At 36.8% G+C, this 15,181-nt stretch overlaps 2 protein-coding genes across 5 annotated transcripts in view; both read left to right on the top strand.

The window, feature by feature from the left end:
* The window catches only part of LOC127656966 (isthmin-2-like), a 40,628-nt gene extending 34,359 nt beyond the window's left edge, over positions 1-6,269 (top strand). For all 4 annotated transcript variants that reach the window (XM_052145561.1, XM_052145564.1, XM_052145563.1 and 1 more), the window contains one exon: positions 1,450-6,269. In XM_052145561.1, coding sequence (XP_052001521.1) covers positions 1,450-1,967 — 518 coding nt within the window. In that variant the 3' untranslated portion in view covers positions 1,968-6,269. The remainder of the gene's footprint in view (positions 1-1,449) is intronic.
* Positions 1-15,181, top strand: part of LOC127656964 (serine palmitoyltransferase 2-like) — a 919,074-nt gene that overhangs the window by 63,827 nt on the left and 840,066 nt on the right. The gene's annotated exons all lie outside the window — the stretch shown is intronic.

Raw genomic sequence — 15,181 nt, 5'->3', positions numbered from 1 at the left:
GAGAGTACCAAAGCTGCTCTAGGGACAGAGCTATATGCATCCTTCAATGTTATGTAGCAGTAAAGTATTTTTCTATCTCTGCTGGGGCATGTAATGTGCTGTCTGTATTTTGGCAGTTAACGGGTGAGGTTGGCTTTGTTAATGTCGTTGAGAATAATAATAAGTCAGTCTGGGTATTTTTGCTCTGTGTCTGTGATCTGATCAGCCAGCTGTTGTAACGCTGCGCTCACACACACTTGTGGAGGAATATAAACACTCACCAGAAGAAACAAGGAAAACTCCCACAATGAGTAGAATGGCTTACAGTTGATAAACAGAACTTCCAAATTAGGACAGCACATCTTCTTTAACATTGTTACATCTTTAACGTTGTTACATCTGTACACCAACTTTCATTGATCGTTAAATGTGATCTGCTCAGAGCAGCTGGAAGCCTGGCAGATGTAATGCGTTCACTCAGCCAGGTTTCTGTGAAGCACAAGGCAGCAGAGTTTGAAAAGTCCTGGTTTGTACAGTTGAGGAGATGTAGTTTGTCCATTATATTAGGGAGAGAGAGGAGATTCACTCAATGAATACTCAGCAGCGTTGTTCGAAAGTTGCGCTTTCAGAGCTTGATCGTTGTGTTTTATGCTGCACTTTGAAGAATATCCTTTCAATGGAGTCTTCAGCTAATTGCCTTTCAGTCTTCTTGAGTGCTATTTTTATTAGTTGAAATGTTTATTGACTTGTCTTCATTTTTATTTAGCTTAATGCCCACTTCAAAACATGTTTCTTCATGTTCAGTTGTAGACTGAAAAAGATCTCTGTCATTCAGATTCTTCACAAATGCTCCATAGAGAGTGTTACTGAGACCACGAAGTAAAGACTCCTCTTCCAAAATCCCTACTATTTACTTTGGAGTTTTTTGTCGGTCTCCCATGTTTCAACAAGACCGCTGCTTACAGTATATATTTTATCTTTTGTAAGCATAAAAGGTGTATTGATGTTTAAAGCTTTTCATATACTTTGATAGATTTTTTGGTGGGAATAGCTCTTTTTATTTAACCATAATTTTAATGAAAGTAGTTCTGAAACATAACTGGGTAAAATTTATTTTAGTTTAGTTTTTTTCTTCTAATAATAATTCAAAATGGAACATACTGTAAATGTTTCTAATGACTATGTTTCAACAAGACTGCTGTACAGCTATTGGTAAAGACTGAAAGAGTTTAGCAAGTCCTTTAAAGGGATAGTTCACCCAAAAATAAAAATTGGAACACAAAAGGATGTGGCAGAATGTTAGCTTCAGTCATAATTCACTTTTGTTGTATTACCGATTTGGAATGAGAGTGAGTAAATTATGATTAAAAAAAATTACATTTTGGCTGAACTGTCCCTTTATTGGCACAAACTTTTTGGTCTAAATGTATTCTTTATCTAAACTGATATATTTTCTTAAAAAAAACATAGATGTCGACAGCTGTGAGAAGTGGCTGAACTGTAAGAATGACTTTCTCCAGAAATACCTACACCAGGTCCTGACTGAACTACCCAACTGCCCTTGTGTCTACCCATCTGAGGTGGTCTACAACGCTGTCAACATTTTTGATAAGAAGTTACAAAAAACGTATCGCTGGCGAGATGCCAGTAGCCCCAAAGAGAGGCTGGACATCTACAAGCCCTCTGCAAAGTTCTGTGTTCGCTCAATGCTCTCTTTTGACAGCACCACATTGGCGGCTCAGCACTGCTGCTATGATGATCACATGAAGCTCATCACACGAGGTAAGGGGGCCGGGGCCCCCAACCTCATCAGCACAGAGTTTTCCCCAGAGCTTCATTACAAAGTGGACGTGCTCCCTTGGATCCTGTGTAAAGGAGACTGGAGCCGCTTTCATTCGGTTAGGCCTCCCAACAACGGTCTACAGTGTACTGAAAACCCTCAGGAGGATGTGTATATGAATGAACTAGAAGAGGCCAGGGAGTACTGATTCAGTCCTGAGGGGTTCTGATACACAAATTTTCTTTGCAATATCAGATTTTCAACCTTTTCATTAATTGTGGAGTGATCTATGGAGCATTACTGAACTATATGGAAGTTTTTTCAATATGTTAATGCTGATTGGATCACTTATTTTACAGATCTTAAACGAATGTTCCGGGTTCAATATAAGTTAAGCTCAAGCGACAGCATATGTGGTCTTATGCTGATTACAACACACACCAAATAATTTCAACTCATCCCTTGTACATTCTAAAAAATAAAAAATAAATAATTGTTACTGTAAGGCACTTACAATGGAAGTGAATGGGGCCATGCAATAAATGTAAAAATACATACTGTTTCAAAATATAGCTACAAGACATAAACATTGTATGTGTTAACATTTTAATGTGATAAATTAGCTTACTAACCTTTTCTGTGTAAATGTTTTTCTTATATTACATCTTCATTGTTATGACAATGTAATGCTGTAATCTGGTAAACCCAGTAACTCCTGTAAATCCCTGATTTTATTTCATATATCATGTTAACGTGTAAAACATTTACATTTTCTGGCTTAACTATTAAAACAGTGTGTATTTTAACATTTATGGATGGGCTTCATTCACATCCATTGTAAGTGTCTTACTTTAAAAAAAAAAAAAAAAACTTTTTTCTTTTTTTTAATAAGCGAGGGCCGAGCCGAAATTAATATTTGTGGTAATGATCACTGTACCACAAATGCTGTCGCCTGAATTTATTTTAAAAATGAACCTAGAAAATTCTTTTAACTGTCATTGGTTTTGATTTAGCTCTGACTAAATATGTACTTCTAGAGATACGCCTAGAGATTTATTAAAAGTAACATCTGGATTGGGACTAAGGCTGAGAGACTGTCACGTACTGTTGTGTACAGCTGAACTACAATAACACTGGTTTAACATGTTGGTCAAGAGCCCAGATTGGAAGACCGTGATGCAATTTTCTTTGTTTTTATTTTTTTTCTCTGACGTTGCTTATGTGCTGCACACTCCAACAATGTTCATTGAAGGTCCTACAATGGCATTTCCTGGAACAAATTTGACTCTATTTTCATTGGTTTGCATTTTGTTTTTCTCCAGTGTCCTCAAAGACTTAGATCTGCCATTAAAGGAATTCAAATAAAGCTGCTAATATCATGAGAAATTCAAAAGTGCAACAGAATGCTGATTTTGTTGTCTTAGACCTGAAGCTCAATCTTGACCTCGCTCCAGTCCGGGCAAGATCAGTCCAAGCAAATCAAACACAAGTCCCAGTGTCACTTGCACACAGATTCAACAATTTCTGAGAATAGTTCCTGTATATTATTACTCCAAATATACACAGACCTTGTGTCATAGGACAAGATATTTATTCATAATGATTTGACCTTTAACATACCTTTCAAAAGAGCAAAATTGGCCAAACTGAGAAGCAATAGGAAACCTTTTTTGAACTTGCCTTGACATCCCTTAGCAATGGGAGGCTTGTTATTTAAAATCTTAAGTATAATTGGATCCCATTCTGTTTTTTTTTTCTTTTCTTTCAACACAACCCAGCTTTGTACTGAATGCAATATGAGACACCCGCTTGACCCCAGTGTAGGGGGTTGTTGGAGTTTGGCTGATGGATTGAAGTCTTCCTCTAAAGGTAGGGGCAACACTTTGGGTGTGAACGAACAGCTCTCTAAATACAAGTCGTATTTCAACATCTTGGTTCATTCTTGAATCCCAATCAAAGCCTAGAAGCTTACCTGAGATGTTGCTTGAAGGACCTAAGCCTTTCTTGTCAGCATGGGTCTTTATCATGATCTGTCTCTTTGTGAGGTGTTGAAACAGAATGCTGGTGATTTGACTCCGAAAACAACCGCTGACAGACGACAATTCCATGTAGCAATAAAAACATCCACTTTGAATGACATCTTACTGTGTGACTTTAAGCACAAAATACTCCTATGTGCATTCCTTATAATACATCTGTAAGGTGCGATAGCGAGACAAACAGACCCAAATGCAGAGGAATGGTGAAAAGGATTTATTTATATTAGATATGAGCAGTCACTGTGTATGTCAAGGGTCCCGGCTGCAGCGGCGTGGAGGGATGACTGAGAAGTGAATGCGCCATGGCCGTGCAAGGGGCAATCCACGAAGAGTGTTTTCGTTGAATGAGTGTGTTGTGGAAGTCAGGAATAGATTCATGGAATACTCCGTTGAAGCTTAGTGAAGTGCAGAACAATGCCCAGCAGGGTAGGGCTCCTGACACGTGGGCAAAGACGAGGTATCCTCCTTGGATTCCAGTTGACACACAGTGAACTGGAAGGCAACCACACAACCAACACACGGACAACCAACAGATATATGAGACAGGACCAGAGGCAGAGAGAGTAAGGTTAGTTACTTCATACCCAACATCAATACTGCAAGACATTCAGTCAACGCTGAACTACATTTAACATTCAATCAGACAATCCAGCAAAAGACATGACACACAAGGGGCAGGTGACGATCGCAGCTGAAAGTTGGCATGAACAGCATTTCCATGGAAACAATCAGGGTTCCCATGGAAATGCTGATTCTGCATGCCAGTGGCACCTGAAACACATGAGGGTGAAAACAACAAGATGCTTGGAACAAAATAAACAGAACATGGAGCATGAGCGTCCAGATCCCGACACAGACCAAACCGAACTCATCAGACAAGAACCCAACTTGACAAGGTGAAAGGACCGTGAAATCATCAAACTGCTTTCAGACTTTTTTTATTGGATTAAATAATCATTTAAAATTATTCTGCAAGGTTTAGTGTGGCAGACACATTGAGTGAGGCTATTGAACCTTTACAGTAACTTCAAGGTTCATGGTTCAAATTCCAGGTTATACACTTACCAGTATATACCAGCAGTATGTTTATTAAGAGCACATTCTCCAATGCTGTTGTGATCTTGAGGTGCTCTAATACAAAAGCCATTACATAATTTGGGGTTTTAGTGCTGGTTTGGATTTCCTCTTCACTTCCTTTCTGGATCCAGGCAATATTTCTGTCATGTAAAACTTCAATTAACAATGCATTTGCCCAAAAGCTTGGAAGCTTATAAAGTGATTCCACAGATTTGAGCGTCATGGATCGTGGCTCAGTATTTTTAGCATTTATTTTGTATGGCCCTTCGTCTCTTACACCATTGTCATATAGTCCTGCTTCTTGAGATCTTTCTTCTTGTTCAGTTGAGGTTTAGCTCTAACTCTAAATAAACTACTAGAACTGAAACAGCTAATCAAGGTCTTCAGGTTCTCTTGAAAATTACAGACAATTGTTTTAAGACTATGGTTGCAACAAAACACTGCTGGAAAGAAGATCTTCAAGAGAAGGATTAGGCACCCCTGCCTTGCACACATTATCATATCTTATGATCACTGTCAGATCTGAGCTAAACCATGAAGATATTTTCATTGGGTAACAAAAAGTGCCAGCCATCAAAACATTATGCGGTCCAGCTGTGGGAATGCTGGTATGCATTCAAATCCTTTGCTCGCAGTTATTGTATATTTGTTTCCAATGGTACTAACTTGGATTTCATGAACTTTATGGTACTGTGTGTGTAGGGGTGCTTTCAAATTACACAAATCCTTAGTCACAATGTGTATTTGGCTGAGTATTGACTTTGGCCTGATAATATTTTTTATAATGTTGATCAAGTCCTCTGCAGTATTTCAAGGTATGTTCGCAAATGCCCAAATGTACACCTCAACTGGGAAATGTAGTATCTTACTGTATTTTTATTCACAATACCAACTGTTAAAGTTCACATGTAATACACAATTTTCTAGGTACATTTGATTATATGATGCATCACCTTTCAGGAATTCAAGAAGAAAGGCACTTTATTTAATACAGATAACTGAATATCTTTACTGTATGTGTATATACAATCATATTTTCAATTATACCTGTAATATACAATTTACCAGCATTGTTTTATTTCTGTTATTATTTTAAAGGGATGAGTTAAAAAAATATATTTTTAAAAATATATTTTATGTCATGTAAAGTTTTGGCATGTCATTTTGACCCCTTAGATATATAATTGTACAGTATTTATTGCTTTTGATTTTGTAACTCATTGCTATGAAGTGGACAATCAAATAATTCTATGCACTATATAAATCTAAGTGATACGTTCTTTTGGGGATCTTTGTTCTGTGAAAAGGAAAGTGCCATATCCCACACACCATTCTACTTCAATAATATTTTTTTTTTCAGCCAACTGTCATCTTTCTTTGTATCAAGCACTCTGTGGCCAGATATAATAAATGTAACTTTGAAAATGTTATGTGTGCTTGATTTATATTTGTAGCCTACATATGTGAAGTTTAGATGTGAGATTTTAGTTTGTTTAAATTAAATGTATAAATCTGACGAATGTCTACCGTTGCTATCATAGTAAAATATATATAAAAAATACAGTTTTACGCAGAACATAATGCTTATGTGAACTGCATTTTAATTTTGATCCTCCCACAATAATACTTGAAGCTTGTTCCAACCAAAGCTTTTATTTTTTTATTAATAACCACAGGAATGCAATACAAATGGTAGCACAATGAATAAAATTGCAAATGAAAATTTTAATTATCATTAAAAACATAGGGAGTAGACAGCTGCAACAGCTAACGGACACATGCACCAGTCATTTTAATTTGATCATGATGGAGTTAACAGTAGATTTGTGTTCTCATTTTCTGGTGGATATTGGGTTGCCTTGAACACATGTGCTACATCTATTTCTCAATTACCAATTAAGAGAAAGAACATTCTGTTTTCGGAAAATAAAGAAACATTAGCTTTAAGTCTAGCTAATGCTAAATGAAATGGACAACTGGCTTGGTGTCATGTCTTCATTAGAATTGTGCTTAATGTTACCAGCCATATTGAGTAACCAAACTGAAAGCTGGGGAAAGAGGAAAGATTGAAGCCCTCAAGCGTCCTGCAGTGCTTATCGTGGAATAGCTATCTTGCTATGTAACTGCCATCTGCTGCTCTAATAATCTAATTGCCTCCACATTAAGCATTGCTTGAATGCTTCTGCCAGGACACAACCTCAGCCAAGTCCAAGTCAGGTGCTGTTATAGAGGTCAGTAACCTCCCACCTCCCCCTCTGTTCTTTGGGAGTCCACTGTGGCACTTAGAGGATTTCCTTAGTGTTTTTTGTCAGAGAGCTGAGATCCTTCTTGTATTTTTCTCTGACATCTGTGCCTGCTGCCCATTTCCTCTTCCCTCATAAATAGCTGTCAATAAAAAGCTCCAGTGACGATGTTCAGGTCACAGCAGGGTAATTCAAAGGTAAGGTAACATCCAAACTAAGTGCTGTGTCTATATCCAAAGTCAGTTTGTTTGGCGGACATCTTGGCCTTGCTCCAGGGCAGCTACACTTTAAAAAGTGGTAACATGCAGTTGTTTATTTCTACTTGGTCTGACACTAAAAAATTACTTTTTTTTGGTGTAGCTTAATGTAGTTAGGTTGATTCAGTCTTAGTAAATCATATTTTTGACTAATACAAGCACTAAATGCAGACGATAAAACATGAAGCATATTGTTTAAGTTATACATATCTCTTTTTTACAGTGTATTTTCTATGTAGGCAATTAGCATGAAAGTACAATACCTTCTTATAGAAAGTTCACCCCAAAATTAAAATTCTCATGCCATAGGCCTACCAGATATATATATGCCTTTTTTATGCTGCTGAACACAAAGAGTTTTAGAAGAATATCTCAGATCTTTAGGTCCATACAATGCAAGTAAATGGTGGCCAGAACTTTGAAGGTCCAATAAGCATATAAAGACAGCATAAAAGTAATCCATACCTTCCGAAGCGATATGATGTGAGTGAGAAACAGATCAACATTGAAGTTCTTTTTTACTATAAATCACCTCTTTCACTTCAACATTCTTCTTCTTTTGTTTTTGGCGATTCACATTCTTCGTGCATATCGCCTCCTGCTGGGTAGGGAGGAGAATTTCTATTACAACTGACTTAAATATTAATTTGTTTCTCACCCAGACCTATCATATTGCTTCTGAAGATATGTATTTAGCCACTGGGTCATATAGATTACTTTTATGCTGCATTTGTGCATTTTGGACCTTCAAAGGTCTGGCCGCCATTCATTTAAATTGTATGGACCTGCAGAACTGAGATATTCATCTAAAAATCTTAGTCTCTTTTCAACAGAAGAAAGAAAGTCATAAACATCTGGGATGGCATGATGGTTAGTAAATGATGGGAGAATTTTTATTTTTGGGTGAACTTTTCCTTTAAATGAGGAAACACTGAAATATTCAAAACTGTTTGTCAATATATGTTTTAATAACATATGTCAAATCAGCAATAAAATGGGTCAACAGTGTAATAATCCATTGTTTTTCTTTGCTTAAATCACGCTAAAAACTGTATTATTATTATTGGGGGCCTGGGTAGCTCAGCGAGTATTGACGCTAACTACCACCCCTGGAGTCGCAAGTTCAAATCCAGGGTGTGCTGAATGACTCCAACCAGTTCTCCTAAGAAACCAAATTGGCCCGGTTGCTAGGGATGATAGGGTCACATGAGTTAAACTCCTTGTGGTCATGATTATTTGTTCTGGCTCTCAATGGGGTGCGTGGTAAGTTGTGTGTGGATTGCGGAGAGTAGCATGAGCCTCCATATGCTGTGAGTCTCTGCTGTGTCATGCACAACGAGCCATGTGAAAATATGCACGGACTGACTGTCTCAGAAGCGGAGGCAACTTATACATGTCCTCTGTCATCCGGATTGAGGTGAGTAACCGCTCCACCATGAGGACCTACTAAGTAGTGGGAATTGTGCATTCCAAATTGGAGATAAAAGGGGTTAAAAAATAAACAATTATTCAGGCTATTCCAGCTAATTCGCATGCATTTTCTAGTGGAAAAGAGGCGATGCCTCTGTCAAAAAGATAATAGGCTCTTAACCAAAAAGCAGACTTCAATTCCCACAGCTGCCAAATAAAGCGCAATAGTGCCCATCCACTTTTTCAGCCATCTTGGTTCCAGAAGTTTTTTTTTCCCATTCATTTCTTCCATAAATATTTCATAAAAGTCTTTATAATAGAGTTCTAAGCCATGAACCAAGCCAACCAGCTCAGAGGTGAATCATTCTCTGTTATATCTAAAAATTCTTGTAACAATTGTCCATTTGCTAGATATTTCAACAATGGGACAAATTGAGGTATTTCCCACATGACAAATTGGGATACATTTTTTTCTTGAGTTTCTCTTAATTACGTGGAAGAAAAACAATTCAAGAGAAAATGGGTCAAAAGTGCTTTGAAGCATTTACAAAAAGCAATAAACCATCAGATACTGTTAGTATAACATGGAAACAGCCAGTGTTTCAATGTAGGTGTAATATTTTTCTTTTGAAAACAAAAAAGGCGTTTGAAACCCTTTGAAGTGAACACAGCACCCAATGGATCCCCCCCACAGTTCAGTCGTAATGTTTCTTTTCTATCAGTGGAAATAACAAGCATAAATTATGCTCATTGGAGAATTAAAACAGAATATTTATTGGAGGTCAGCCTTTCACAGCTCCCATGTTGAACTCAAACCTTGTCTGCTTGGAGCTGGGTGCAAAGAGTCGGGCAAAGATAACTGTACCTGTATTTGGGACTGTTTACACAGAAATCACCCCCCTTCCAGAGAACCCCAGGAGGGCTGCTCTTTGTCCCTCACAACGAGAGGAAACAAAATAAATAGAGTAGTGAATGGTCACAGGACATTGCTCAAACATAAAGACTTAGTTCCAAAGACAGACATCCAAATTGGGTTATTTCGTACACGACTATGCCCTTTGCTCTTGCCCATACATTATGAATAATTTGGAAGCCTATTTCACAGCATATGTCTTCTAGATGTACTGCAAACCATTAATGCATTAGGAGGTGTAATTACTGTTGAATACACAATGGGGATACAGTTTGCGGGCTCATGTAATAGAAATAATGGAGTGCATTTAAGCTTTTAATTTGTTAAGTTCTTGATTTTTGTAATGTCCCATAAAATACAAGAAATGTCAGCTGATGTACAAATGTTGACGTCAAAAAAGTTGTAGTTTTTAATAAATATTTAAATACATTTTCCCTATAACAGAGTCCCTTGATTATGGTATGTTAATTAATATATGTATTTTCAGTATTCATGATGCCTAGGATCTGAGTAATAATATAATAGTATAATAATAACAAAATGGAAATAAATAGAAGAATAAAAATGATATATTCATACAGTATAAATGAAAAATAAAACCAAAAAATAACCATTTGAGAATGTTCTGTTTAAGTTCTTAATAAGTTACACAAAAATCTCAATGCAACACTCTGGAAAGATTATGGTTATAAAAATATAACCGAAAAATAACCATTAGGTCACATATAATTCTGTTTATGTTTCATGTTTAATTCTAAGTTCATGAGTTCATTTTTTTTATTTTGACAGTTTAGTTCCTGTTTTGTTGTCATGTGTTCATATCATGTGATTTCCTGTTCCCTCGTGTGATCCTGTCATGTGTTTCCCCTGTTCACGTGTCTTGTTTTCAATGGTTCATTGTTTGAGTATCTTGTTAGCAGTCTTGTCTTTTCATTGGTTAAATTGTATTGGACTATCTTATTTACAGTTCTGTCTCATCATATTTGCCCTTGTTGGATGTCATGTATTATTTTGGTGTAATGTTGTTCAAGTCAAGTCCATGTTTTAGTCCAAGTTGCTTTGTTTTGTACTTTCATATTTGTTTGAATTCATGTTTAGGATTTGTAAATAAAACTGTACTTGGGTTCTTCACACTTCATCGTATTCGTCTGTCTGTCACTGCTAGCAATGTTACACATTAGCAAATGATCTGTATTGTTTATTATTAGGTGTTCTCATGAAAAACTCCATGAAACATTCTGGGAACATTAGTTTGTGGTTATAAAAATTAAACCTAAAAAGCACGTTCTTATGTTAGTTATTGGTTCCTAAAAATATCCAAATGGGAACCGTACACTAATGTTATGGGAATGTTCTGTGTTTGCTGGCAGAACTTCATTCCTCTCACCACATTAGTAAAAATGAACTTTCAAATTTACAATCCGAAAGTGTTTTCCAGTCTAATGCTTTAAAAATGAACTTTTCAGTCTCTAGATGTTCTTTAGAAATCAATCTATTGAGTATGTATAGTATGTAGTGCTTTAAAGAACCCTTAAAACAATATGGTGATCTAAAGAACATATAATGTAGAACTTGTTTAACCTCCCAAGAATTATATAGCCAACTTAAGAACCCTATTCAACCAAAAATGGTTCTTGATAAGAAGAGGGTACATTGATGAACCTAAAATGCTGCAAAGAACCTATGAATAACCTTTATTTTTAGCATGTAAGACTGTGTCTTAGATAATCTAACCAATCCTACAGTAACAGACCTGTTGTTTGCATATCTTGTTAGTGTTGAATGCAGCAAAATTATGGTGATGGTTTTGGTTTTATGATGATGTTCGTTTAATTAAAAACTGTAATAAATCCTGCTGAATGGCAGGGCAAAAGCAAGCATCACTCCATCACTGAGCGCAAAGGCAAAGGAGAACAACATTTGAGAGAGACTTGTTTTACAACCACTCTTGAGGCTATAAATAATGGAGAGAGAGATCCAAAACAGACCTGAGAAAAGTGAGTCCATATGGACGCTGGTGGAACGGCCCATGATGAGCCAAGATCAAAGCCTCCAGCTCTGATGGGGTAGAGCTCACAGTACAAACTCTGTACTTCACTATTCTCCTTTTACGATGCGTCTTCATAACACCAGATTATAGCAAACAGTGAATTCTGTGTTCTGCTATTGCTTGATTCTCTCTCACTTCATTTGAAAGAAATCAATTTTCTTAGTATTTCCAGCAGGTTATAAGACAAGATTTCTTCACAGGTAAACAGAAATCGCAAAGTCTTGACATATGTTTTCAATATTGTTCAAGAAAGAGTATTTTTCCGTGTTACATCAATTTGTATGCCTTAACAAGCAATACAATTTCTGATGCTTAAACTTGGGGTTATGTGCTTTCCAAAATCCCGAAACCTAAATGCAAATTTGACCCATGACACTTTCATCAATTATAACTTAAGATCCTGCGACTTGTTGAGGAAATGTGTGCTTTTACTTTTGTAAGTGACCGGACTTTTGATTTTTTTTCCAAGAGGACATTAAAGCAGGTGAAAAATCTAACACTGAAGGAGGGACCTGGGATATTGTAATCCGCACAAGAAGAGACAGTCACAATGTAGATAAAAACTGCTTTTTATTGAAAGAGCAGGCAAATGTACAAAAGGGCAAATCCAGAGAAGAGTAGTAGTGGGGAGCGATAGGTCAAAGCCGGGGAATCAGGATATGGCAAAGGGGCGAATCTACAGAAGAGTGGTCGAGGAAAGCGTAAGGTCGAAGCCGGGGAAATCAGAATAGTAAGTAGAATAAGACAAGCGAGTTGAATAGACAGGGGAGCTAGGGGAACACTAGAGCTGGCAAAGCGAAGGGGTAAACTAAACAATAACCAACAAGTGTGAGACGAAAGGGCAGCGTATGGGAAAACGAACAGTGCAGGTGAAACTAATAATCGAGTGATTGGGACGAGTGCGGGTGAAACTAATACTCTGGTGATTGGGAGCGAGCGTGAGAGCCAGAGGGGGGTGATTGGGAGCGAGCGTGTGAGCTCGAAGAAGCGGGGGGAGCTAGAGGAGCGGGGTTCATTACAGATATATGGGACCAGAATATCATCGAGACTTGAGGGTGGGCAGTTTGACCTAAAAGGAAATGTTCCAACAACTATGGCTAACATTAAAGGTTAGAAACAAATGTAGATAAAATTAATGTAATAACACCCTTATTAGCATAATAAACATCATCCTTATAATGTTATTCGTATAAAGTCAAATTAAGTTTTCAAAAAGTTTTACATTTTTGGGAAAGTTAAACTATAACCTTTAAATAATGTTTTTCTGATGTTAAGAAAACAAAAATGTTCATGTGTTCACAACCACAATGTAATGTTCGCATGCAATGCCACCACTCAGAACACCCCAGCAACACCCTACAGTAGCAACATCCCAGAACACCCCTAACAACTGCATAGGAACACCATGGCAACCACCTACAACACTCTTAGCATAGTGTCAGCGTGCTAGGACTCACATTTTCTCCAGAAAATGTAAAAAAAAGTGTTTTTATATATAATCTAACACAAAACTTACATATACATATCTGTCTGGCATAAAATTACCAGCCACCATTAATCAAAGCTCATACAGCTTTATACACTAGTGTTGCTGGGTGTGAAATGTTCCAGCCATTAGCACATTGCTGTTTGTTTGTATTACAGCCACTTCCCAGAACTGATATAATTTATTCCCTGCCATTCTGGGAAGCTTCCAGAAGCAGTCAAACTGCAGATAAATGACTGACATGTGCCTGAAAGCTTTGCTCTGTTAGTTCCACTAAATGTCGCTGCATTAAAAAAAATTCCTTTTAAAAAAAAAACATCAGACCTCAATAGTTTCAATATAGAGGATAAGAAACACAGGAATACAAACCACATTTAACAATCAATGTCACAAGAGTCTGAGCAATGATGCGTCATTGCTAATTCATCACCAATTTGCTTTGAGACTGCATGCTGGTAGACATCTGTATGGTGGCATAAAGCACATTACTAATTCAGCACATTACTAAGTCAGAGGGAACTGGGGCTAAATGGACAAGGAAACAGGCCCAAACATATGCAGACCACATTGAAGTCCTTGGAAAAGATGAGGAATCATCAACAGATGTGTAGACCATCCAGGGAAAGTGAGTAAAGGGAAATCATGCCTTTGCTAAACAGTGGGATTAATTACATTAAGTTCAGATCATTTGTGTCTCACAGTATATACTGATAAACATCCAATACAAGCTGGAAACCTGTAATGTTTGTCGTTCAGAACCAATGCTTAGATAAGTGGCTCTCACCGGATTTTTGCATTGGCAACTTCACACAGTACCAAAATTGTTAATTGAAAAAAGTGAACAAAAATGTACTTTAAATCAAACATTGAAATGTATTAATATTATCATGAAATGCATAGGCCCAACAATGAGCAGAATTATTAACGTGATTGAATGAATAGGACAATTGACAATTTTGTAAATCCTAAGCTGATATATTATTTGTTTGTGTTCAGCAGAAGAAAGAATGTCATACACATCTGGGATGGCATAAGAATTTTAATTTTTGGGTGAACTAACCCTTTAAGTGGCTTTGTTTATGGTTTTTGAGGATGAGGGCTTGTCACACAGTCTGTCCATGTTGGCATCTTCCTAATTTGGCAAGTTCCAACCAAGTGACAGATTAATTTATGTGAACACCAAAGGTCAATGGCAAATTAAATGGAAACATATCTACACTGTAAAATGCCAGTCATGTGCTAATTTAATTGTTATCTAAATTAACTGCTTTTGTTGAAGTCATAAAACAAAACAAATTTTTAAAGGAATATTCCAGGTTAAATGCAAGTTGAGCTCAATCTCTGCTCAATCAGATTTGTGGCATGGTGTTGATGACCACAAAAAAATATTTTTTTTGAATACTTTTTCTTTAAACAAAAAAACTAATCTGGGTTATAGTAAGGTACTTACAATGGAAAAAACTTCCAGTGAATGGCAGTTCTGCAGATGAGAATAGCTTGTTGATGAGATAGGTAAATGGAGAATGTCCAGACTGTTTCGAGCTAACAGAAAGGCTACGGTAACTCAGATAACCACTCTGTACAATAGTAGCGTGCAGAATAGCATCTCAGAATGCACAATGCATTGAACCTTGAGATGGGCTACAACAGCAGAATACCACATTGACCACTTTATTAGGACCATAATGTTCCTAATAATGTAATCAGTGAGTGTATATGCTTAGGTGTGGGAGCTGCACCTTCCAGACAAAACACTGCATCTTTTTGTAATGAAAACAAACTAATTTACATTATTGCGTTTTTGAATTTTGATATTTACATTTTTTATTTTTTTTTTGGTAAAAAACAAAACAAAACAAAAACTTTGTCTTCTCTTTGTAACACCAAGGTCAGGTTTGACAGTAAACATACAGTAATGTTACATTATTGCAAAAACTGACACTTAAT

The sequence above is a fragment of the Xyrauchen texanus genome, chromosome 16 (assembly GCF_025860055.1).
Source record: "Xyrauchen texanus isolate HMW12.3.18 chromosome 16, RBS_HiC_50CHRs, whole genome shotgun sequence".
In the NCBI taxonomy this organism is placed as follows: domain Eukaryota; kingdom Metazoa; phylum Chordata; class Actinopteri; order Cypriniformes; family Catostomidae; genus Xyrauchen; species Xyrauchen texanus.
Note: the sequence above shows the minus strand (reverse complement) of the source record. Positions and strands in the feature narration are given on the sequence as shown.